Genomic DNA, 24,358 nt, shown 5'->3' with positions numbered 1-24,358 from the left:
AGGTAGGCCTATTTAGAGTAAAGTAATCCATATTCACGTAGCGGAATATTATTTAAGTGGCTTGCAGCCTGAAACATTAGTTTAAAATTTACTTGCGAGCTCAAACTAGAAAGGTGTGGCTGAGTACCCACATTCATCTTTTACTTGTATTTAGTACGCATGAAAAAAACGACGAATTTATACGAATGTCAATTAGGTTTGCTTAAGCATGTTATATTTTTGATCATAAGGAAACGGGTAAAAAAACAGACATTATATTTCATTGCGCACAGCCCATCTCGTGTATTATCTTGCAAATAAGCATGCAAACATTGTACAAGAGAAAAGTCAAGGCCTAATCACCATCCTAAAAGGGTTTAGAATTCAAAGAATGCAAATTGCTAATTTGTTTTGAACTGAAAATGTAAATTTACAGTTTCTCAAATTGACTACCACAATTGAGTTTGCATGAACAGGGAGGGACATCTTGCCTGGAATCTCACAACAGAATCCACTATAATGTTGGTCAGTATCTCACAAACAATATCATGCTGTATTTCAGATCCCACAGCCCAATCAAATAGTCTGGGACCTGTCAGTAGATGTATGAGCTTTGGTTGACCCTTAACCATAACTAATGCTGAAGTCATAGTTGGTGAAAATCCTCATTCCAGACTTCAACATCCTCTTTTGTCTTTAAGAATTAGCATTGAAACCATAATTCCTGGTTTCGTCCAATACCTTTGGGATCCTTTAATTAGACACCATATATACTTGACAAAATAAAGCTGTAATCTTAAAAATTGCAACAATAATACTTTTTTGACCTAATGGTTCCCTATACGCAAAGGTACAGATGCACACCTTGACTGGATCCACATCAACGTGGCAGTTCACGCCACTGCTGGTAAAGGAGACATTGGCACTTTTTCGCCAAAAATTGGATGACATTTTTTTTTCCCCCAACACGTGAATCATGTCCAGTGTTATCGTTTGACATTAACAATTTAAATAATATGCAGCAAGCTATTACACAAGCTGTATAACTGTATTCATCCCTCTTTCTAAGTTGCCCAATTTTTCTAGCACTGACAACTATTTATACTTAGCTTCCGTAATATTTATGTTTCTCACGTATTAAATTACAACCTATACTATTTATATTACTTCCTACTTCGATTGCATATTCACGTCTAGTGGAATGAACATTTATGCAGTGATGTGAAAATACAATATCTTCCAGGATAGATCCATTTAATAATATATATTTTTAAACAGTTAAACTTGAAAAATCACCATGGTTGTAAAGAAATAAACTTAGATCCTATCTCCACAAAACAAAGTTTGCCTAATATAAGTTTGTTTACGTAAAATAATAACGTAAATGATTAATTGCAAACAAATCCTTTCACCAAGATGGGAAACTTAACCCTTTAGTTTAAAACAGCAAGTGAGGGGAAATTGCAGTTAAGAACTTTATACTTTATGCTGAAAACAGCCACTGCAATAAAAAAACACAGGCAGGCACTTCTTCCATAATTTGTTTTCATAAAGGAAAATTGTAACTTGATATTCATTAAAGAATTACAGCCACAAATTTGAGTGGGAAACATTAATATTATTCAAGGAAAAAAAACAAAAAATATACATTAAACTTAGGTTTAAAGAAAACGGACAATTATATTGTTCCAGAACAAAAATACAATGTATATGACAATCATAGTTAGATAATTACAGTACTACAATCCCCACAACCGCTGTTATTTTAAAAGCAGTCACCTAGCTTGTATTCGTGCTGTCATAATTGGAGATAATTTGGCTGAAATATCGTTTGTATTATACCCTGCCAATGACATTTTGCAACTTATATTTTAGTTATGACTTGGCCAGCTCATTAGAACAAAAACACAAAACATTTCCTCGTACCAAATCAACCCCCATGCATTACGATTGGAAAGTCAAACCTGTGTTAAAATTAATGAGCGTGAGGCAAAGTTTGATGAAAAATACAAGGTTACAGGAAACATCAGAAGCATAGAGTTTGTATTAAGAGACTGCTGAGTGTTGGGAACAGGTTGAGTGCCGTGACCCATTGGTAGTGGTGAGTGCAAGCAAGTGTGCAGGATGTTTAGACCGCGGTGCTGGTGAGGACGAGTTTTGATGTGATGGCCGCCACTTCCCGTGGGACTCGTGCAGGGAGAGGATCCATGTCAAATGAATCGATCAGCCCTAAAAAATCACAAACGCAAGAACGTTAACTCCTGCTTCAAAATGTTAACACCGTCATCATGTACTCAGAAGTCACAAAGTCAAATTCTATTGCTGCTCGAGTGTATGTATGTTGAACTTCTTTTGCACCCTACGTAGCCAACTGTGCTATTTGAATGAGCATGGAGCTGTGCTCATCTGCTTTGGCGGTCCTCTGCCGGTGGTGGAAATTCCACATTTGTATGGCGAGGACCCATCTCTTCATAGGGCAACCACTGCTGGTACTCAATTAATAAAGCCATAGAGAAGATGGGCTAAGTTACCGCGATCTCACAACCATCCACTTATAATGCATTCCTCTAACTGTAGAGTATAAGCTTATACAAGGTGTATTCCACAAACTGAAATATAAGCATGTTCTATTTTTAACAAGGGTGCTTTTGGAAAACCTTATGCTCAGTTTGTTAGAAGCATACCATAGCTGTGTATATTTATCATCCAAATAATGCAAACATTAACATTAACTGGGCATTGTGTTTCATCGTACAGGTTAAGTGGTGTTGAGGTGAATTCCGCATGCACTCACCCTCTAAAATGCGATGGTAAGCAAAGTGCAGGTAAAGCAGAAAGAGCATGTGCAGCGCAGCGACGGTTCCACCCAGCACCAGCCTCTGCGTGTGGCCCACAGTACGTGAAACCAGCACGAAAACCTGCACACACATCACCATGCAGCATTGTTGGGTAGAAACACACGCTCGGAATGAGATCAATATATATTCCACATTACGATTAACGTCTTGGTCACTCGGAATTCCATAGTAGGCTTGTCACACGTTTTACTTTTTGTCTATCTTCACTTAAAGATGGAACCCTAAAAAATAAGGTTATTATTTGACAATCATATCAAAACAATACTGATCCATGGGAAAAAAATCACCCCTCAAACCCCAGCTCCCGGCTCAAGGATGGGTTGCCTCTGTGACAGATTTTACATCTACCTCCGGCACTAAACTCGACGTGGAGCACTCACAATACACCACCGGACATTGTGGCATAGCTGGGATTGTTGGGCTCTATCCTTGTGAATAGTTGCACGGACACAGCGGCTAACAGGATTTTTTCTGTGGCTGGAATTCGTTTTAAGGCTACATTCATGCTTCAATGTGCAGCTGCAAAGGTGCCACGGTGGCGAGATATTAACTACCTCACCTGGTATACAGGAGGTCGTGGGTTCGATTCCGACCATGATGCCGGTATATTCGGAGTTTGCGTGTGCACCCCGTGGTTGCATGCATTTTTCTCCGGGACCTCCAGTTTTTCCCTCCACATTTATAAACATGTGAGTATTTGGCTGCTATAAATTTCCACGTGATAAGCCACTACATTGAGCATTTACGGCGAGGTCGCTTCTGAAAAATAGCTATATAGCTTCGTGGCCTGACTTGGTAAAATAAAAAAAGTTTAAATTTTGATTTAAAGCTTTCGTGACTGCAGGGATTCATATTCTTGGTTCTTTCGGAAAAGTCACGTAGAAGGGAAATAATAATATAAAATAATAATAATAATTACCGAAAAAACCAAGAATAAAAATAGTTTAGTTTACAGGCATTATGGACAGCTCAAGCTTATCAAGTGGTTTCCCTAGAGTCCACTTGGATGGACCTTCATCCGAGCGGAGAGAGCAATAAACATACGGTAATATAGTAACAAACTAAAAATGTAACAGTCATACCTGGGCAATACCACTAAGAGGTGATAACAGATGGCATAAATACCACACTTTCAAACACAAAGGTTTTCCTCTTCAACAAAACTTCACTCCTGAGTGGAGAAACCCAGGACACACTGCCCAGGCATGCATCCACCAATACATAATTATGTGTCAGATTGCATCCTCCAAGGTAGTAGAAGTCAGTGCAATGCCCTGCTATCAGCAACTTATACTGAACAGTGTGGTGAAGCGTGCACAATGTGTGGGGAGGCCCTTGTCCAGCAGTGGATTGACAAAAGGGTCGTATATAACTAAACAATTTTTGTTAAACCAGGTTAGGCCTCGCGTTTTACGCACGTTTACATAACACAATGTTGAAAGAGCGCATTAGATTATTTTACACTTTTTTTTGTTAAGTGTGTATTGTTATTGACATCAAGAAATCCAGCGCGTTGGCCATAGTGTATGAAACGCGCTGCGAGTTAATTGTTAGTCAAGCAGCAAAGTTTAGTAGCGATGCTGCCTGAGGTGCAGTACGACAGCCACAAGAGTGGACAGAATCAACATCTCCTTCTCGCGCGCCATTTTTAAGTTTTTAAAGAACACCACCCCCGCGTAAAACGAGAGGTAACTGTATAGCTCTTTTCCAGAAACGACCTAGCCACCAATGATAGCTCAACAGAGTGGCTTAATGCATGTGTAGTGACTGTGATTGTCACTGTGTGGTGCCGGGCTTACGAAGCCACGGCGGATAATGTGTTGTCATTATGGGCAGCCCGGTTACGGGGTGTAGTACCAGCCCTAGCGGGGCTTGGGTGAGTGCTGGTCAGCGCGGAGGCACCAGTGTGCGGTACGGGCTCCCTGTGAGGGAGCGAGAGGGAGCGTCAGCCAGCCAGGGTTACGTTGGGGCATGATACGCTGGTTGACCTGCTGACACCGGATGATATTGGAGGGGGGCCACCGGTGGACGGGGGCCGCTGGGCAGTCACGTGTTCTAAAATAGCTCTCGGGAACCTTCGAGAAAGAGCTCGAGAGATCTGGAAGGTGGGCGGGGCGAAGGACGGAGCCAGTCCCAGCCCGGGTGGATATAACGGGGGGCCCCATGGAGAGCTCGGGGTTCTTCGTGTGCTGGTGTTACAAAGATCCACGTCGGGAAGAAGAAGCCTCTATCCACGTGGTCAGGGACCCAGCTTGTGGTCCAGGCCGGGATAGCGAACCGTGTCTAGTTCTGCCATAGCGTGGTTAGATGGGCATTCGAGACCTTAGTGTAGATTGTGTAATGTTGTGTTCAGTTGCGGAATAAATAGTGTTGCTCCCAAGATCACGTCTGCGACTCAGTTGGACTCACTACAAATGGAAATTTATCGCAGCAAAATACTCTAAAAGCATGTTTCTAAATATGGAGGGAAAAAATAGGACACGGAGAAAAATCCATGCGATCACGGGGACGAAATGCAAACTCCAAATACACAGGAGTAAATCAAACCCACGACCTCATGTACACCAGGCTAGGTTGTTAGCATCTTGCCACCACGGTACCATATGTCCATGTTTACATGCAGTAGTTGTTTCACATGGCGAGAGTGTTGTAATGACTAGATTTGCAGAATGTACTTGAAAAGTCATTCAGCACAGAGTAACCATCGCAGTCACTTATAGTACGATATAAAGCAAAAACGTGCAAATTTTACACATACCAATCGCAAAGTTGAGAGTCCACCGATGATAATCCACAGGAGATAGAACAGAGAGTGCAGGTGCACATTGTATGTCACGAACAACACGATGCAGGGGCCAAAAAGACCATAGCCCTGCAACACAACAGTCGCCCAACAGGAAGCATTAACAGCGATGTGTACAGGACACTGCTTTGTAAATGACTAAGGAAAGTTAACCAGGGTGAAAAGTGTTGTGGTGCAAATGAAAGGGAACGAACCAGCAGAGACAGCAATTGCACCATTGTGATCTGGGCGTTGCACACGTAGGCCATGAAGTAGAGCAGAGACGACACGCCTCCCCAGTACCCAAAACATGTGCCGATGGCCGTGCCCATGAGGGTTCCCTCTCTCTGAAAAAGGAAACCGGAAAGAAACAGGCACTTTTATATGTGGACAGTAATAAACACCACCCACGACCCTTTCTAATGAGATTGTCACATACTTTAATCAGTGATTGTGGCATAATCACATTTTAACACTTCTAACAATTTTCTTACTCCGTGTATAATATGGATGGTTTACTCTGGCATACAGGAGGTGATGACAGATGAATCCCTGATATAAGCAAAGTTGAGATACATTGTGGCTATTCTGCAGAGAACCCACTCCATGTAAATACATGGGACTATAGGGCAAATCTTATTTTCTGCAAATTCTTATCCATGACCCCATTGCCCCACTGCCTTGCAGACAATTTTACTCTGTCATTTTAAATTACACTTTATGATTGTTTTGCCGATTTATATTTTTTGTCAAAACCAATGTACCAATGTCCATGCAACCTGACCGTCTTACGGTGATATAGAGGTGGTGGTGAACAAAACACAATTTATTGAGTCTCACTATGATAGTATCGGAAGTCTTCATGCCCTGAAGCAGGATGGCCACCATGGTGAACACAAGCATGAGTGGCCCATACAGCTCTCCTGCAATTTTCTGGAAAAAGAACAGTGTTAGATGGCATAGCATATCCAAGGTAAATATTTCATTATCACCAACTTGCATGAACCCAGACTCTCACCAGAAATCCATTGATGAATGGAAAAATATGCATATATTAACACACGATGCGGGTTAAAAGCTGTAATTATTTTTTATTTTCTATAGCTGCAAACACTGCTTGATTTGTGATATTCACCAAAAACGCCCACCATACAGTTGGCACATAACACAGCAAGGTGGTGCAGTGATACAACTGGTGCCCCACAGCAAGGACCTGGGTTTGACTCATGACGCAGGTGCTTTTCAGTGTAGAGTTTGTAACGTAAATTTTGTATCGTAAAAAAACATCGTAAATTTCCCTTAAAAAAATATATCCTGAAGAAGATTAGTGCTCGATACAACCACATTTGCCAATGTGATTTGTAACTGTGGTCCTTACCCATGTATCAACAGTTCCATGTTAATGTGCAATTTCATTGACGGACTGTGTTGTCTTGGAATGGTTTGGGTCTGTTGTTTTCCCACTTTGCCCAAGCTTACATTTATTGTTGAAACACCGGCAGGAATTGACATACTTTTGCAATTTGTACTGATATACTTTATTCATTAATTATTTTTAGTGACTTTCTTACCTTTCCTATACTTTGCACTCCTTTCGGTTTTTTTTGATAAGCCACTTTGTTGAGCTATCACATGTGGCCAGGTCGCTTCTGAAAAATAAGCTAATAGCTCAGTGGGCAAATTCTTAGGTTTTTTCGGTAAAGTCACGTAGGTAAAACATAAAAATTAATGAAAATAAAATAAAAACAAAAATCACGACGTTTCGGAGGCAACACAAGTCTCCGTCATGAATCATTGCCTCACTTGATGCAGCTAATTCGGCTGTGACGGTCCCACCTGATGACAGAGACTTGTGTTGCCTCCGAAACGTCGTGATTTTTGTTTTTATTTTATTTTCATTAATTTTGATGTTTTACCTACGTGACTTTACCGAAAAAACCTAAGAATATGATTCCTTGCAGTCACGAAAGCTTCAAATCTAGCTCAGTGGGCTTTACCTGATAAGATAAAAAGTTTAAATTTATCTGTATATTTGTTTAGGTGATTTGTTTACCTTCCCTATAATTGCACTCCAATCGAGTTTGTGTATTGTTTGTTGTTGTAACGCTCTGACCTAACCCTATTGGAGATCTATGAAAAAGAGCTTTATAGTTCATCAGATTCTAAATAAAGATTCTGAATATGAAAAAACCGCACACCGTATAATGATAAAACACCTGTTGGGGCTTCTACCAAAAGATACAATAATTATGAGTTTGTCCTTTGTTGAACTTTGTACAATTAAATTACATGATTCCACTACTCACACTGTAATCATTCACAATATCCAGTTGCATAACGCTGTCGCAGTGCGCTCAATCTACAACTGTAGATCATATCAGAGTTTATCCTACTCAGCTTAGCATCCCTGCTGCAATTTGGGAAGTAAAAGTCTTGTTTCCATGGACATAATGGCCTATGATATAGGAACATGGATATATTAGTGATGTGGAATTATATCGAATCATGGAATATGGAATTTACACCACTGGCTCACAACCACCAATGCAGATCAGCACTGCTGAACGCTCCCTTGCACAGTGAGACAATTTGACTTTTGCAGAAAATATTTTTTCATATAATTGGATGGACAAGACTGGTGACAGAATAGTAGAAAAGAGGCATGTGCAAATTTGCATGACCACAACACTACTCCCTGTCCCTCTCTTATTCTGGTTCATTGTAGTGCTGCGACTCATGGAAAAGGTGCTATACCCAGATGTGCTTTGAAAATTATCTCTTACATTTGTTCTTATTATTAAGCCTGTTTAAACAGGAAAGCCTCAGCGTCTCAATACGTTTTTTCCAGAAGGATCCTGCCAAGTTTTTTGCAAAACTTTGTATTATTGCCCATGTGTAATCCAAAAACAGTTAATTTGCAGGTAATTTTCAATATTGAATATTTGGCTAATACATTTTACATTGTATGTTTCTTTAGCCTACCTGGTTATAAAGGTCATGCATCTATATATTTTTAATGACATGGCTGTGTAGACTAACCTGAGGAAACTTTACAATTCGAACAGGAACCAGTGACTCCAGCAACCTGCAATAAATATGCAACAAATTAACACCTACAAACACAGAACATAAAAAAACTAGGGATGTAATCATAAACCCCCTCCACGATTTCATGACCTGTTGTTGCCTGAGATCATGATCAAAAGTGTTTTGCGCTTGTGATACATGCAGAACCTATAGTAGTACATACACATATGCACTACTATAGGCATTTGGCTAACCATCGAACATAGACGGTCACTGCATCGCACGCTATCAGATGTGCCTCTGCGGCCGTTCAGAACAAACTTCCTTCTGATATTAGGAAGCCACTGGAACTTTGCACTTTTAAATCTAAATTGAAATCCCATTTCTTTAGAACTGCTCTTCGTGTTTAGTTTGTTGTCCTTCCTCCGCACCTCCAATTAGCATGGTTGGCTACGTACAGTGCGAAATACGTTCAACATGCATGCATGCATACAGAAAATTCAAAATAATAAATTTTTACATGCAGGATTCTATATATTACACAAGCATAATATATATTTTTATGAATGATTCATTGCATCCTCATGAAAAACATATGAATGTGACTATATCCCTTCATACAGGCTTTTAAATGTTGTCACACTGTGACCCAGCATTGAATAGTCACAGTCAAGTGGTACAAGGAATACCCAGTTCTAAGAATAAATAGAATACCAGCCATGTCAGCCAACTCTGGGCTTGTCTCAGCCTTACCTCTGCTGCGTGTTTGCACAAGAGATACATGGGGTGTGCTAAAATCTCACAAGGTTCACTGTACTTAAGCCTGGAGGCAGTTTTTAGTGCTCACCATATCTCTTCCATGAAGATTTGTTTAGATATATTGTGTAAAGTAGTATTAGTTAGCCTATTCATGATTGATTTAATAATTTTAAATAAAGGGATACCCTGCATTTCTTTCTGTGCTTTGACAAATACGATGCAGTATGGACCTGAAAACCACAATATGGCTTCAAGCCACAAAGCAGAAACCTAACTGCTGCCAGAATACTTCAAACACAATGTTTGTTTGTTGCTAGCCCTATTATCCAACTCCACTGGGGTGCTCAGATAACAGCAATCCTGAACACATGTGTAGTGACGTAAATGGTGTCACTAGGGTGTTCGCACCAGCTACTGTTACAGGAGTGCAACTGTGCGTCTGGAGCCTCTCTAGCACCAGAGTAAGTGTGGCATGTCAGCCAGACCTAGGGGGCATACTCTTGGTGATGGCCTGAGAGAGGGCAACTGAGGACGTGGTAGCCTGAGTGAACCCGAGGGCACGTGATGCTCAGTCGAGACCCTTTGGGAAAGGTCTCGAAGGGGGCGTGGCCAAAGGTGGAGCTAGAGGCCACGCCCAGGAGCATAAAGGAACAGTCCCAAGAGTGTTCTTGGCTCGTTGGTGGAATCAACCCTCAGCGCGACGTCTCCTCGTCTCGTCATCCTTGGTCTACAGTCGTCAGTCTTCGGTTATCGCGCTCGGCATCGTGGGTCAGGCAGACATTGCTGCCCTGACCCAGTGATCTAGTTACCCAGACCGAGTTAGCTAACTGTGTTGTACGTTATGTAGTGATCCTGTTGGGGTCTAGTTAGCTACGTTGTAAGCTGAGGGAGTTACCCTGTTGGGGTTGTAATAAACATAGTGTCTCCGAATTCAAGTGTGTGCCTCCGTGAACACCACTACACATGTGCATGTCAGATAAAATTAGTATTACTACATTTTCAAATCATCTATGTAATATTATAGTGCACTTGTGGAATACATGTCATTTTCATGAAATGAAATCTGACATTCATTGGCATTTCACCACAGACAACTTTACATAGGTGCCATGGAAATTGTTATGCAGCTGCCTGCATCCTTGCAAAAAGTTATCTTTCGTCTTCTTGTGTGCTTAATGCACATGACTTAGTTTAGACAACCTCTTCACCTGAAACTCAAGCATATTCTGTCCTCACTTGATCCATTATCCATGGATAGTTAAAATGGTTGGCTGCGGTTTGCACTAGGCTTTTGTTTTAATAACACATGGATGTCATATCAAGGTCTACCCTAACAGTGCTACAACTCGCATCGTGAACATTATTTGTGTAATTATTGCAGAATTATCTTGCTGGGTGGTGAAGTGATTACAGCGCTTGACTCACAAGTGGAACGTCAAAAGTTACAATCCTGGTCCGGGGTCAAATCAGGTCATCATCCTTATCTGGGGTCAATAAAATGAGTACTGTATTACTGTTTGAGATGGCAATAGTAGTTTATATAAATAGCCTCGCCACTGCCATAGGAGTGAGGTATGTTCACACCGGCTCTGATCTAACACTGAAGATGAGCATGTCACAGTGCTTGTTTGAGGAGGGAGATACTGACTTTTGAAGTCAGTGCAGTGTTAAAATAAAAGCAATACAAAATAAAAGCAATTAAAAAAAGCATGCTGGAAAATTTGACGCATTCTAACAAGCAGTGAAAAGTGAAACTGTACAAAGAACACGGCCTCATTTGCTGTACTGCCTCTTACAGGGACCCTCTTAGTCAGCAGGTGGGTGTATCATACATCATACTTAAAACACATAATTGGTGACGCTGCATTGGCAGCGGAGCACAAACGCAATTAACAAAAACAAATCACACTTATCAACAACGCTGCCTTAAAATGTATAATTGGCAACGTTTCGGGCAAGAGCCCTCCATTGCACATAAACAGAGACCAGAGAGATAGAGGTCCCATGGTGTTTAGTGCAGGCTCCAACCCTTATTAACCTTTTCTTACATCGTGCTTGAGACCGATTTGTGATACAAACTGTTTACTTCACGTGTTGATTATATTATTGGTGTGCATCAACACACCTCGAAAGAGCATTATTTAAATTAAACCTTCAGCTGCATTCTGTCTGGTGTGGTAAAAAAGACCTTTGCATTACCAGTAACTGAATGAAAAAAAGAAAAAATCTGGTTGCCAGTTTGTGGTACAAATAGATGTGTATAGCAATAAAAAACATGTTTACTTTATTAATTGAGACACAAAAGAAGCTGTCGTGGTATAATGGTCAACACACTAGCCTTGCAATCCAGAGGTCTCTGGTTTGGTTCGATCTCTTGGTGCATAGTTGAAATCAGTGGTTCTCAACCAGGGGTACGCAGACCCCTGGGGGCACGTGGCAATATTCCAGGGAGTACGTGAGGTGATTTATGTGTGAAATTATACCATACACGAGAGTCAGTGGTGAATAATTACGTATGAATCTGCCAATATAAAATAACTACGATAACATTTTAATCCATATGGTAAGCTAGAACGATATAAAAGACCTTTCTAAACTCACTGATCATAAACACTGTGGTTTCCAAGAGTAAGCGTGAACAAATTACGTCATGCATGCATAGTGTCTGTTGAATTAGTTTTTATTCGCTTGCAGTTACAAGCTAGTTAGGATACCTCACAAAATCGACAATTGGTTAAAATGTTGATGTTCATTCTTCATACATTTATTTCTCAGAACCATGTTGGGTCAGGCAAGGGGGGACTTGGTTGAAACAAACTTCAACAAGGGGTACAGTAGCCAAAAAAGGTTGAGAACCACTGGTTAAAACAATGAGGTAGGTTTCTTAAAATTCCCTCCACTCTCTCCACCCACCAGTATAATGGGTGCTATACAGTTAGTCGATTGACAGATTGCATTGTGGGGCAAAGTATAGGTATGCCCACCTCATCCAGCACGTCTAGTCAGTATGGAAGAATAGAACAGATACCCTCTAGAACTCCCTCCATGGGAGGCGCTTCCTCCAAAAGTGGCATGAGCAAGCAGTTTCAGGACTACACCTTTACCTTTTTGTATTTTACCTTAAATGAGAAACAAATCTTATCATGTGGGGACCTATTCAGGCCTGTCGTAGGTATATGCATTGTAAGACTGCCGCCGGTTACCAATCAGTCACAGATGCCGCGCCAATTGTATGTTCATGTGTGAATATCGGTGCATTCATTGCAAACATTCCACAAAAAATGGTTGTCAGTTCTTGACTTTTGGAACCAGTAATCGATCATACAAATGGTTAAGGTTTATCAATTCTCATTAAGCAATCCTAATACTAACCTGTTTCTGACTTGAATTGGTTCCACGTCGAAATAGGGCCGCAGGATGTCAATATTCGCATACAGAGTGAAGGCTTTGGTTGCTTGCTGCTTGCCTGCTCTCCATACCTGTCATGCCAGCATATCCAAGATTTCAAATAAAGCAGGTAGAAGACACGCATCATTCCAACATGAAATAACAGTGTCAAAGGTGAAACGAGAGGAGGCGAGTCTAGAGGAAGCGAGGTACTGGAACTCGGAACGGTGAGCAGGCACCACCAAGATCCTCGGTTTGAATGGAGCCAGCTGCCTGTGATTTAACCTAGGATCTCAAGTGCTGCAAGTTGATAGTCAGCCCAGCAAATAACTGCACTAAAACAAAACATCACGTTAAATATGGCTACATTTGTGTTTTTCTAAATTTCATCTCTCAGAATTGAAAATATCAGTTTAACCAAAATAGGAGTATTCACATTTTGCCTGGCAACATTTTCCCATTTCGTTGGAGATAATTTTCTTATATTAAAATAATTATATATAAGCAGGAAAACTGAACCAAATTCAAATATTCATAAAAAAAAATGATCTCATTGATATCTGGCCAATCCTTTTTATATTTCATGTGGGAGACCAGAACGGCCAGATAAAAAACTAATTTCACTTGCACCTGCTCACAACCCACCCACGTTATCACACCTTAATAGCTACCCTGAAGGTTGTATTACTGCACAAGTGTTCACGCTGTAACATACACCCCCATCTTTGTGTGATCCACGAACCCTATCTACAATTTCCTGAATTACAGGTGCATCTGGCAGCAAAATACAGTAGAACCGACAATGACATCAAACATTTTTGTTCTTTTGAAAATGTTTCATGTAGGTTTGAGTATCCACATGTACACAAGCTTGGAAGAGGTCATACGCGCGAGTGTACATACTTATTTGATTTCCATAATGTACGTGCATATAATGATGTGCATGTGTGTGGGGCACAGTGGTGTAGTGATCCAAGTTTAACTGCGGGATAAGAACATTAGTGACAACTATCAAAACCTCGCATGAATCTGCCATAGGTAGACTTGGTTTTAAAAAATGCAATGTCAACACAAGCACTAGGAGAAATAAAGACATGATGCTGGCCACATTAATGTCTTGTGCCACACCTTCCTTAACAGGTGGTCACTAAGAGCACTTGCCCCATCAGTAAACGAGTCTAAAAAGGTGAACTTGTCTTTACAAACACGTAGAAATCCTAGCCCACTCGGCTTTGTCTTCTGACAAGCATGTGCCTGCCTATTTTTCGATCAGGTTCATACATCTAGCAGCATTCACGCCAAGGAAGTACAACTTGCCTGGTCGGCAACTTGCTTCCCAATTTGCCCCCGGAGACCCTTGACCCCCATGAAGTCGTTGTTTTCACTGCCTCCTTCCTCTTCCGCGTCCGCCAGCCGCTGCGTCAGCTCTCCCACGTCCTCAAAGCTCGAGCCTGATGTGTCGTCCATGTTCTCCATGTCAATCACAGCTGCGCCACCCCCAGCCACGCCAGGGCCACCCTGCTGTGGCACACATCACCATCATTCAGTACGGGATACATACAAAGGGACCTCCTTTGCCATCTGCCCCCACTCTCTTCTGCCTATGGAGTGCCCATCTTCATGAGCCTGAAGGGTACAGGTTTGCAGTGGCTCTCAGAGAATCATAAGTCCACTGCTGAGAGTCTTGGGAATGGTGCATGTTCTTTTAAATGTATTATAATGCAGTAACTGGGAGCTGTCACTCAGAGAAACAAAAGCTGAACGAACTTGAGCATGCATTGTTCTTCATATAACCACCACATTAGACACCCTCCTCAACTAATTCCCTTATCCCCTAAGTCCATCCCTAGACGGTACCTGTACATCATAAATGTCACCATTTTCCCACAACCCAAACGTACAATAGGTGCACGAGTTAACTCAGCGTAATAAACAAACTGTTATTTAAGTCTTAAAAAAGTGTTTACACACTCCAGGTCTAGCTGATGTTTATCTCTGTTGGTAGTTTTGATGGCGTGATATAAATTTCATGTTCCTATGGTGACCACCTTCACAGTTTAAGTTTACCAAGTATCTTGATCCGAATCCCATAAGTATGTATGTATGTTGAACTTCTTTCGCACTGGTACGTAGCCAACCATACTAATTGGAGGTGCTAATCATAATAAGATATGGAAGCTCTCAACAATTTAAACATGGACATCTATATTATCACCCTTCGTATTCTTTTAATTTAGTTGAAAATGTGGAACTGAAAGCAAACAATTGCCTACTCGTATTAATGACATCAGCCTCTTCAAAGCGCACTTAACAGTAGATGGAGAGGTTGCGTAATTCTGCGTGACTTTCTCATGGAAGAGATACAAGAATCAAATAAAAAACCTCACTGAACCCAGTTTGGCAAGCATGCAAATCCCTGTGCAGAACAGCAAGCAAAGAGTTTCTGCCTATGAAAACACTGCAACATGAACATATGTTAATCTCTTTAAAAACCTCAAAAGTACTATACATGATATGTAAAACATATCTTATACTTTACTACTCAGCCAGTGTGCAAGTGTTAATCTTATTAACGGTGCACACCGCTGTTCGCCTTTTGGCGTCCTCTGGTCTAACACTGTTTGAGACTAGGCTATAAAGAAAGCTGTCTCTAGTGTGGACCAATCAGTTTCAAAGGCAATGCATATACTACCAGAGCATGTTTTTTTTCTTTCATGTTCACCACAAGTATATGTGGTTAATGCAGACATGATTCCTTGCAAAAGGTTTCTATTTGGTGTTTTAACATCATAACACCTGTTTTATTGCCAGAAAAGGTAACATCTATTCTTATATGCATCTTATTTCAATGAACACGTAAGTTCCCTTTGAGAACAATCCATCTCCATCATGTTGTAGCAACGGCGCTCAACGCACAATCTCAAAGTCCGATCCCGGTTGAGGACAACTCAGCCCACAATCCATCTGGGGTCAATAATCTTTGTACCATATTATGAGACACCAAAAGATGTTGTCCGATGAAGACTGACCCCTACCACAGGAAAGTGGAATGTACGTCACTGCTTCATGTATGTGAACAGAGATGAGTACCATCGTACGCATGCTTGAGCAAGATGTCACTTTGATAAGGATACTCCGAGGTATCAGAGACGAGTACAGGGGGATCACTAGCTAACCCTGGGCAGACTATCCAGTTGATGGGGATGAGGCATTCACAACAAATGCAATGGTTTGTGGCAAGTCAAATGGTGTTGTGAATCCATTGAATAAACACGAAAATGCATCATGCAAGTAGACTGTGATAAGAGGTTTTGACCAATGACCCACATCACGATAAATTGTATAAAATAGCTATAGTGGAATCCCAGCAGTGACTTTGTAAGGAAAAATACAGAGGTTTAGAGGTCTTCCAGATTACTGTGTCCCAATTGCAATTGGTTAAATAAAGTAACCTTGGACTAATGATGGCTTAACTGGGTGTATCATCATGACACGATGAGTGGTCTCATAATCCTAAACTGGGTACCTTTAGGTTTTGAGCATGATCCTTCCACAATGTACTGCTCAAAGATAGCAGTTCACAGCACATTGTAGCAGCAGAAACGTTCAGCCAATGCTAGGTTATCAGTGTCATAGTAACATTCCAGTTTAAACTAAATGTTTATCATGAGCTCACCTAATTTTCTTGCAATACTTTGTAAGAGGTTAATATTTGAATAATATATGTTTGTGATGAAGCACGGGTATAAGTCCAGGTAAAGAATGAGACCAAATTGTAAACTTTGTGTTTGGGGCTAAACTGTTTCCTCGCTGTTTTATCTATGGTTAAGTCAGTGCTGCCTTCGGTTTAATTTATGAGTGCAGATATTTGTTTTCTCCTATCATACTCACAGATGTCATGTTGCCTCTTTTTGTCTTAAGTCACGCTTTAACCAATCGGTTAATGTTGTGACTTGTTAGAACTTGGTGTAACATAAACTAGCCTCAAGTCACACGAAATAAAAGGGATATCACCTGATGATAAGACTGAAACAATCATAGATTACACATTAACTACAGAATAGCATATCTGTCATGAATACTGTGTAAAAGAGTAGATGTCAACTCTAATGTAAAAAATAGGTGTTTGGGGTAGGGGTAATGTCCATGGTATTGTATGGTTCGGTGTTGGAATTTAACAAAGCAACTATAAATTGTACTTTTGGCTTCTAAATACAAGTGCATGTGGTTGACGCGAGAAAAAATGGGAGGGTAGGCAACTTGTAACTTCATAATAGAGCATGGGATAGAGCATGGCTCTATTATGCTAACCCGGTAGTGCGAGTAACTAGGAAAAGGATGTTGCAATGGGTTAGGCATGTGAGCAGGATGGAGGAGGGCAGGTTACCAAGACAGGCATATGGGTGCCACTCAGCGGATGGCGAACAAGGGCAACATGTAAAGCCAGATGGTGGGATTCTGTAAAAGCAGACCTTGAAGGTTAGGTGTAGACTTCCACACTACTGTACTGTATTTGATCAGAAGAAAGCAAGTGAGAGGTGATGGCATCACCAAGACTGGACATGATGACCTCTTGACCTTGCCATGCTGTTGGCCCATGGTGCCCCCCTTGACCATAGAAACATGCGTTGATATTATTTAGATAATTTTTCTGCTATAAATGTTCAAATGATAAGCTACTTTGTTGAGCAATCATTTGTGGCCAGGTCGCTCGTGAATAATACGTTAATACCTCAGTGGACTTTGCCTGGTAGGATCGGGATTAGTTTTATTTGTATATGCTTGGGTGATTCGTTTACATTTGTAGAGAGTCCAACTGAGTCGCAGACGTTGTTCTTCAGAGGCAACACATTCATTACACCAACACGTATATACAAAAGGGGTAACTGCCCCCTTGACCAGATACAGCCTAGAGTGGTGACCACCCAGCTAACTACACTACCATACAGGTGTTATGGCTACGACGGACCGAACCCCCACTCGGGTCCCGGGCCACGTGTTGGTGCCTCTTCAGACGTAGAACGTGGGGCTTCCATCTTGCAGAACGAACCGACCCCAGTCCCTCCCAGGGACCCTCCCAAGGCGGCTTTTTTGCCAGCGCCAAAAGCGCGCTACGAGAAGGCGAGGGCCGACTTGGTTTCACCCTTCTGTCGTGTGGCGAACTTGTGGCGCGTATTCGACGGAGGTTCGTAGATTTACGCCATCTGGTCAAAAGCCTGAGTAAGGGTGGAACTCTCCAGTGGCGGGATGGCGAGAAACGCGGCAAGGGCATCATCGTCGAGGGCGGCAGGCAACGCCCACAGCGCCTCCGCCTCCGCCCATCCAGCCAAGTCGGCGTTCATGAGGAACCGCCGCTTGAAAGCCACCCAGTCGCCACTGTTAGTCGCAAATTCTCTGATAAAAGGAAGCCGACGGCGGAGAGCTGGGATGTCCATCGGCACGCTCCGCGCTGGCGATAAAATAGCGGCCGAGGACGCAGGCTGCGCCACCGAAATTCCCGCCCGCTGCAAAATGGCGGCGGAGTCATCGTCCACGAGCAGCACCACCGCTTTTTCCTTTACCGGCGCATCCGTGAGATGGAGCTCCGCGAGGATCGAAGCCGCAGCATGGAGGAGCTCCGCTAGGCGACCATGCGCCTCCCGGAAGGTAGCCTCTGCCAACGGCGAGGCGTCGCGTGCCCGGACAGCGCTCTGCTCCGCCGGTAACGTCTCCCCTCAATCCTCCGGAGCCATAGGCGGTACAAGGTCCTCTTCCTCGCTGTCCAATGTTTTGGTATGTGGTCTGCGATGTGTAGACATAGTCTACCGCTAGCTATATAGACTAGCGTGTTGGCCACTTCCGACACCAATTGCAGTGAGTCCAACTGAGTCGCAGACGTTGTTCTTCAGAGGCAACATATTTATTACACAACAGGTATATACAAAAGGGGTAATTGCCCCCTTTACCAGATACAGCCTAGGGTGGTGACCACCCAGCTAACTACACTACCATACAGGAGCTATGGCTACGACAGACCGGACCCCCACTCGGGTCCCGGGCCACGTGTTGGTGCCTCTTCAGACGTAGAACGTGGAGCTTCCAGCTTGCAGAACGAAGCGACCCGGTCCCTCCCAGGGACCCACCTTATATCCTCCTGGGTTGGGGCCGGCTCCACCCTCAGCCCCGCCCACCTTCGTGAGCGTTCCAGCTCTCTCTCGATCCCTCTCGAGAGCTCTCCCCGGACACGTGACCACCCTCTAGCCCCCCCACCTGGGGGCCTCTCTATGGACACTCCGGATCACGTGCCTACGGGGTCAACCAGAGTGCCATGGCTCGGGGCAACCCTGTCCCTGTGCTGACACTCTCTTGCTCCCTCCTGTGGGAGCCCGCACTGCACGACATGTGTGGTGCCCTCGCTATCCCAGCGCTCACCAAGCCCCGCTAGGGCTAGTACTAGTACTACATCCACCTACGGGGTGTACGCGATGACAGTGCATCGCACGCCGTCCTCTGCTCGAGCCGGCCTCACTCAGCAACACACACGATGCTGTCCGAGACGTAAGTACATCGCACGTCATGGCCCTCCAGGGCCGGCACCACACAGTAACATCCCCAATGTCAATACACATTTATTGTACTTTGCACTACTATCATCTTTTTATATTGTTTGTTGTTGTAATGTCCTTACCCCGCGCCCCTTCTGGAAATCTGTGAAAAAACGCGTTATAGCTCATCAAATTCCTCCAGTACAAATATTCCAATTCTGATATTTGTTAAAAAAAATCATTTTATGGAAAATAGCCGAGGACGCTACATAATTCACACGATAAACAAAAATGCAAGTACTTATTCTCAAGATGTTGTACTGGCAAGTTGTATGTTTTGGTCACAGCAACTGGAAGCAGTGACATAAAGTGTATGGCATAATACTTATTTACACATTGTCTGGACCAAAAGCTAGTAATTAGCCAAGATGGAAACACTTAATGTTGACAAGTGCGGCTCATGCATGCTTGCCCTTTCTGACACACCGTTTAAGGGACAGTGGGATAAATGACATTTTCTGCAATTCTGCAACTCATGCCTATACTGTCCTGTATACGAAAAATGTATTTCATAAAACGATCAAGATTTGCAAGAGACCTGATACAGGTATTAAAACTAAAATGCATCTTGCCAAAATGCAAGTAACTGTGTTCTGATTTAAATACCTGGTCTTCATTGTTATAACAAATATAGTGTACATATATTTTTTATCAGTATGCGTTTTATTTTCTCACTTGTTAATTAGTATACTCTTTTGTTTCTGTAAACACGGAAATTTAATTTAAAATTGCATTTTTAGAAGTTAAGCACTGCAATTGTGAATTAGTAGCGTCGTATGTGAGGAGCGCTGTGCTCATATTGGCATACGCCGAGCTGTTAATAAATGGACATTGTATCTTTCAGGAAAAAAATAACTGTTTGTGTACTTTCCCTATCAATGTCAAGCTTAAGCCATATAAAACTTTAATAATTCTGGCTGTAAACTCCACCAGCACCCTTCATAACGTTGGGTGAACCACTGGCCATCCTGCACGAACCTCATTGAACCAGACCCTGCAGGCCCAGGAATGAACCCCTTTCTGTGTGCCAACCTACGCCATGTTTCCCCATCCCCTGGCCCATCGTGGTCTTTAAACTAAACTTTTAAGACAATTTTTTTACCAGGTTAGACACACTTAGCTATTAAGCTCTTTTTTCAAAAGCGACCTAGCCACAAGAGATCACCCAACGAAGTGCCATTTTAGGTGGGAATTTATATCTGCCAAAGACCGGAGAACCCAGAGAAAAATCCACACAACCACAGGGAGAGAGACACACACTCCTTAATCCCTCTCTCCCTAATCTCCCCCATTAACACAACTGACGTGCTTGGGTCCGTGGATGGAATTCCAATCCAGCTCAGACCCAGCTTGCTTGCACATCGCCACATATATAACCTTGTTGTAACTTCTCTCTCGCTGGTTCAGCAGTTCCACTGCTGGATTGTATTTTTCCACCTGAGGACGACCGCTTGTGTTGCGATAGAAACGTCGTGATTTATTTTATTTATACCTACGTGACTTTACCGAAAGAACCAAAGAGCATGGATTCCTGCAGTCACGAAAGCTTCAAATTAAGATACAAGTCTACCGGCGTCAGGGTCGGCATGGAACCAATGACCTCCTGTATACCAGGCAAGAAATTTAACATCTCACCACTGCGGCGAGATGTTAACCTACCCTGTGCTTCCTGATACTTTGACTCAGTGCTGTGCTCCTCTACAATCCATGCCCTGTGCATCAATGCTCCTCCACTGTGCCCGATGCACCTATTGATCTGTCCGTACCCAATGCCCCATGCTGCTGGCAGCATTCCCACAGCGGTTATGTATGTTGACTCAACCATGCGAATCCGAAGTTAGCTCTGCCCTTTGGGTAAGGCTGAACGATTTGGGGAAAATATCTAATTGCGATTTTTCTGACAGATATTGCGATTGCGATTTGATTTGCGATAACATTTTTAAAAGTCAAACTTCAGTTCAATATTCACTGTAATAGATTTAAAAATCGCAGCCTTTGCGATTAGCGAATTGCATTGTTTCAAATTGCGATTTCGATTTGAAATCGATTAATCGTTCAGCCCAACCTTTGGGTCCTGTTTCATTTACTGAACCACGAACGCACGCTTCGTCCTTTGCTTTATGCCCAAATTCCCTCTGCTGCTTTGCATCACCTGTATATATTGTATGTTGAACTTCTTTCACACCGTACGTAGCCAACAGCGCTGCCCCATCTGCTCTGCTTCCCAGTCCACGTTCGGTTCCCGCTGCCCCTCGTCTCGTTTCCATGCCCCGGTCCATCCTCATTCCATCAACTCGTCTTCTTACCTCGTCTCACCTCTCCTGGCTATCCCCTCATCCCTCTCTTTCCCTCACACCTCTCCGAGTTTTCGCCATCATTCTCTTGCTACTCCCCTCAGTCCTCACCTCACCCCAGCAATCTCTCACCTCACCCCCTCAACCCTCACCTCACCCCCACAATCTCTCACCTCACCCCCTCAATCTCTCACCTCACCCCCCCCAATCACTCACCTCACCCCCCAACCCTCACCTCACCCCCACAATCTCTCACCCTACCCCCCAACCCTCACCTCACCCCCACAATCTCTCACCTCACCCCCTCAATCTCTCACCTCACCCCCCCCCAATCACTCACCTTACCCCCCCAACCCTCACCTCACCCCCTCAACCCTCACCTCACCCCCACAATCTCTCACCTCACCCCCTCAATCTCTCACCTCACCCCCCCAATCACTCACCTCACCCCCCCCAACCCTCACCTCACCCCCCCAATCTCTCATCTCACCCCCCCAATCACTCACCTCACCCCCCCAATCACTCACCTCACCCCCTCAATCTCTCACCTCACCCCCTCAACCCTCACCTCACCCCCACAATCTCTCACCTCACCCCCTCAATCTCTCACCTCACCCCCCCAATCACTCACCTCACCCCCCCCAACCCTCACCTCACCCCCCCAATCTCTCATCTCACCCCCCCAATCACTCACCTCACCCCCCCAATCACTCACCTCACCCCCCAATCACTCACCTCACCCTCACAATCTCTCACCTCACCCCCTCAACCCTCACATCACCCCCACAATCTCTCACCTCACCCCCCCAACCCTCACCTCACCCCCTCAATCTCTCACCTCACCCCCTCAATCTCTCACCTCACCCCCCCAATCACTCACCTCACCCCCACAATCTCTCACCTCACCCCCTCAATCTCTCACCTCACCCCCTCAACCCTCACATCACCCCCACAATCTCTCACCTCACCCCCCCAACCCTCACCTCACCCCCTCAACCCTCACCTCACCCCCACAATCTCTCACCTCACCCCCTCAATCTCTCACCTCACCCCCCCAATCACTCACCTCACCCCCCCCAACCCTCACCTCACCCCCGCAATCTCTCACCTCACCCCCCCAATCACTCACCTCACCCCCACAATCTCTCACCTCACCCCCTCAACCCACACCTCACCCCCACAATCTCTCACCTCACCCCCCCAATCACTCACCTCACCCCCCCAATCACTCACCTCACCCCCTCAACCCTCACCTCACCCCCAGAATCTCTCACCTCACCCCCACAATCTCTCACGTCACCCCCTCAATCTCTCACCTCACCCCTCAATCCTCACCTCACCCCCTCAATCCTCACCTCACCCCCGCAATCTCTCACCTCACCCCCCCAATCACTCACCTCACCCCCACAATCTCTCACCTCACCCCCTCAACCCACACCTCACCCCCACAATCTCTCACCTCACCCCCCCAATCACTCACCTCACCCCCCCAATCACTCACCTCACCCCCTCAACCCTCACCTCACCCCCAGAATCTCTCACCTCACCCCCACAATCTCTCACGTCACCCCCTCAATCTCTCACCTCACCCCTCAATCCTCACCTCACCCCCTCAATCCTCACCTCACCCCCGCAATCTCTCACCTCACCCCCTCAATCATTCACCTCACCCCCACAATCTCTCACCTCACCCCCTCAACCCACACCTCACCCCCACAATCTCTCACCTCACCCCCCCAATCACTCACCTCACCCCCCCAATCACTCACCTCACCCCCTCAACCCTCACCTCACCCCCAGAATCTCTCACCTCACCCCCACAATCTCTCACGTCACCCCCTCAATCTCTCACCTCACCCCTCAATCCTCACCTCACCCCCTCAATCCTCACCTCACCCCCTCAATCTCTCACCTCACCCCTCAATCCTCACCTCACCCCCTCAATCTCTCACCTCACCCCTCAATCCTCACCTCACCCCCTCAATCTCTCACCTCACCCCCTCAACCCTCACCTCATCCCTTCTCAGTCTGTTGTCGTTGCCCCCACCGCGCACATCCATAATGCCCCCGTCCATCCCTGAGCTCATCCCCTCTATCCCCTCTCTCTCTCCCCGTCTCTCCCCTCGTCTTCCCGTGGCCTCCCCGACTCGCCTCAACCTGTGAGCTCTCGTCAAAGGGGCCCCACTCGGGTGTCGCCGTCCCCGCCATGTCGCTCCTTCTCCGCCCGCCGGTGTGGGGTGTGGGTGGTGGGGCTCAGCTCCGCGTTCTCCTCCCGAGTCCCGACCTCGGCATCAACAACAACAGCGACAACAACAGCAGCGACAACAGCAGCGGAGGGACAGCGAATCGACGAGACGAACAGCCAACAGCGAGACGGGGGCTCTGTCCCTCCCCGACGCTTCGACCGCGGGTGAATGGCCGCGACGCGGGTAGTCGGCGGCCACCTTGGTCTGGGAAACACTCAGGCGGGTGGAAACACCCCCCTCCCCTCCACGCCCCTCCCCTCAACGCCCCCCTCCGCCCCTCCCCTCAACGCCCCTCCCCTCCACCCACCGCCCCCTCCCCTCCTACCCCCTCCTCCCCCCTCCTCCCCCCTCCCTCCCCTCCACCCCTCCCTCTATCCCTCCTCCCTCCCTCCATCCCCCCTCCGCCCCTCCCCTCCACCCCTCCCCTCTGCCTCCCCATCTC

The 24,358-nt window shown here is 44.7% G+C and overlaps 1 protein-coding gene across 2 annotated transcripts; it reads right to left on the bottom strand.

Annotated features, from left to right (window-relative positions):
* Nucleotides 1–1,216: 1,216 nt before the first annotated feature.
* On the bottom strand, nucleotides 1,217–24,122 carry LOC144721206 (protein YIPF3-like). 2 transcript variants are annotated; one of them, XM_078598634.1, is made up of 9 exons: nucleotides 23,822–24,122; nucleotides 14,110–14,310; nucleotides 12,778–12,884; nucleotides 8,659–8,704; nucleotides 6,460–6,552; nucleotides 5,835–5,966; nucleotides 5,596–5,709; nucleotides 2,774–2,897; nucleotides 1,217–2,208 (listed from the first exon to the last, which is right to left on the bottom strand). In XM_078598634.1, the coding sequence occupies exons 1-9, from the start codon at nucleotides 23,876–23,878 to the stop codon at nucleotides 2,108–2,110; spliced, it is 975 nt and encodes a 324-aa protein (XP_078454760.1). In that variant the 5' UTR covers nucleotides 23,879–24,122; the 3' UTR covers nucleotides 1,217–2,107. The 2 variants fall into 2 exon arrangements, with proteins under 2 accessions (XP_078454760.1, XP_078454759.1); XM_078598633.1 differs by having other exon boundaries at nucleotides 14,110–14,313; nucleotides 23,822–24,045.
* Nucleotides 24,123–24,358: the final 236 nt, after the last annotated feature.

This window comes from Lampetra planeri, chromosome 11 (assembly GCF_965212315.1).
Source record: "Lampetra planeri chromosome 11, kcLamPlan1.2.h2, whole genome shotgun sequence".
NCBI classification, from domain to species: Eukaryota; Metazoa; Chordata; class Hyperoartia; order Petromyzontiformes; family Petromyzontidae; genus Lampetra; species Lampetra planeri.
This window is presented reverse-complemented; position numbering and strand designations above follow the sequence as displayed.

Excerpts from the sequence above, each read along its gene's own strand:
- LOC144721206 (XM_078598633.1), bottom strand. The coding sequence starts at position 23,878 with ATGGCGGGGACGGCGACACCCGAGTGGGGCCCCTTTGACGAGAGCTCA. Across the intron at positions 8,705-12,777 it reads CCAATTCAAGTCAGAAACAG|GTTGCTGGAGTCACTGGTTC; the intron begins GTTAGTATTAGG and ends TATTTATTGCAG. Across the intron at positions 2,209-2,773 it reads TTACCATCGCATTTTAGAGG|GGCTGATCGATTCATTTGAC; the intron begins GTGAGTGCATGC and ends GTGATTTTTTAG.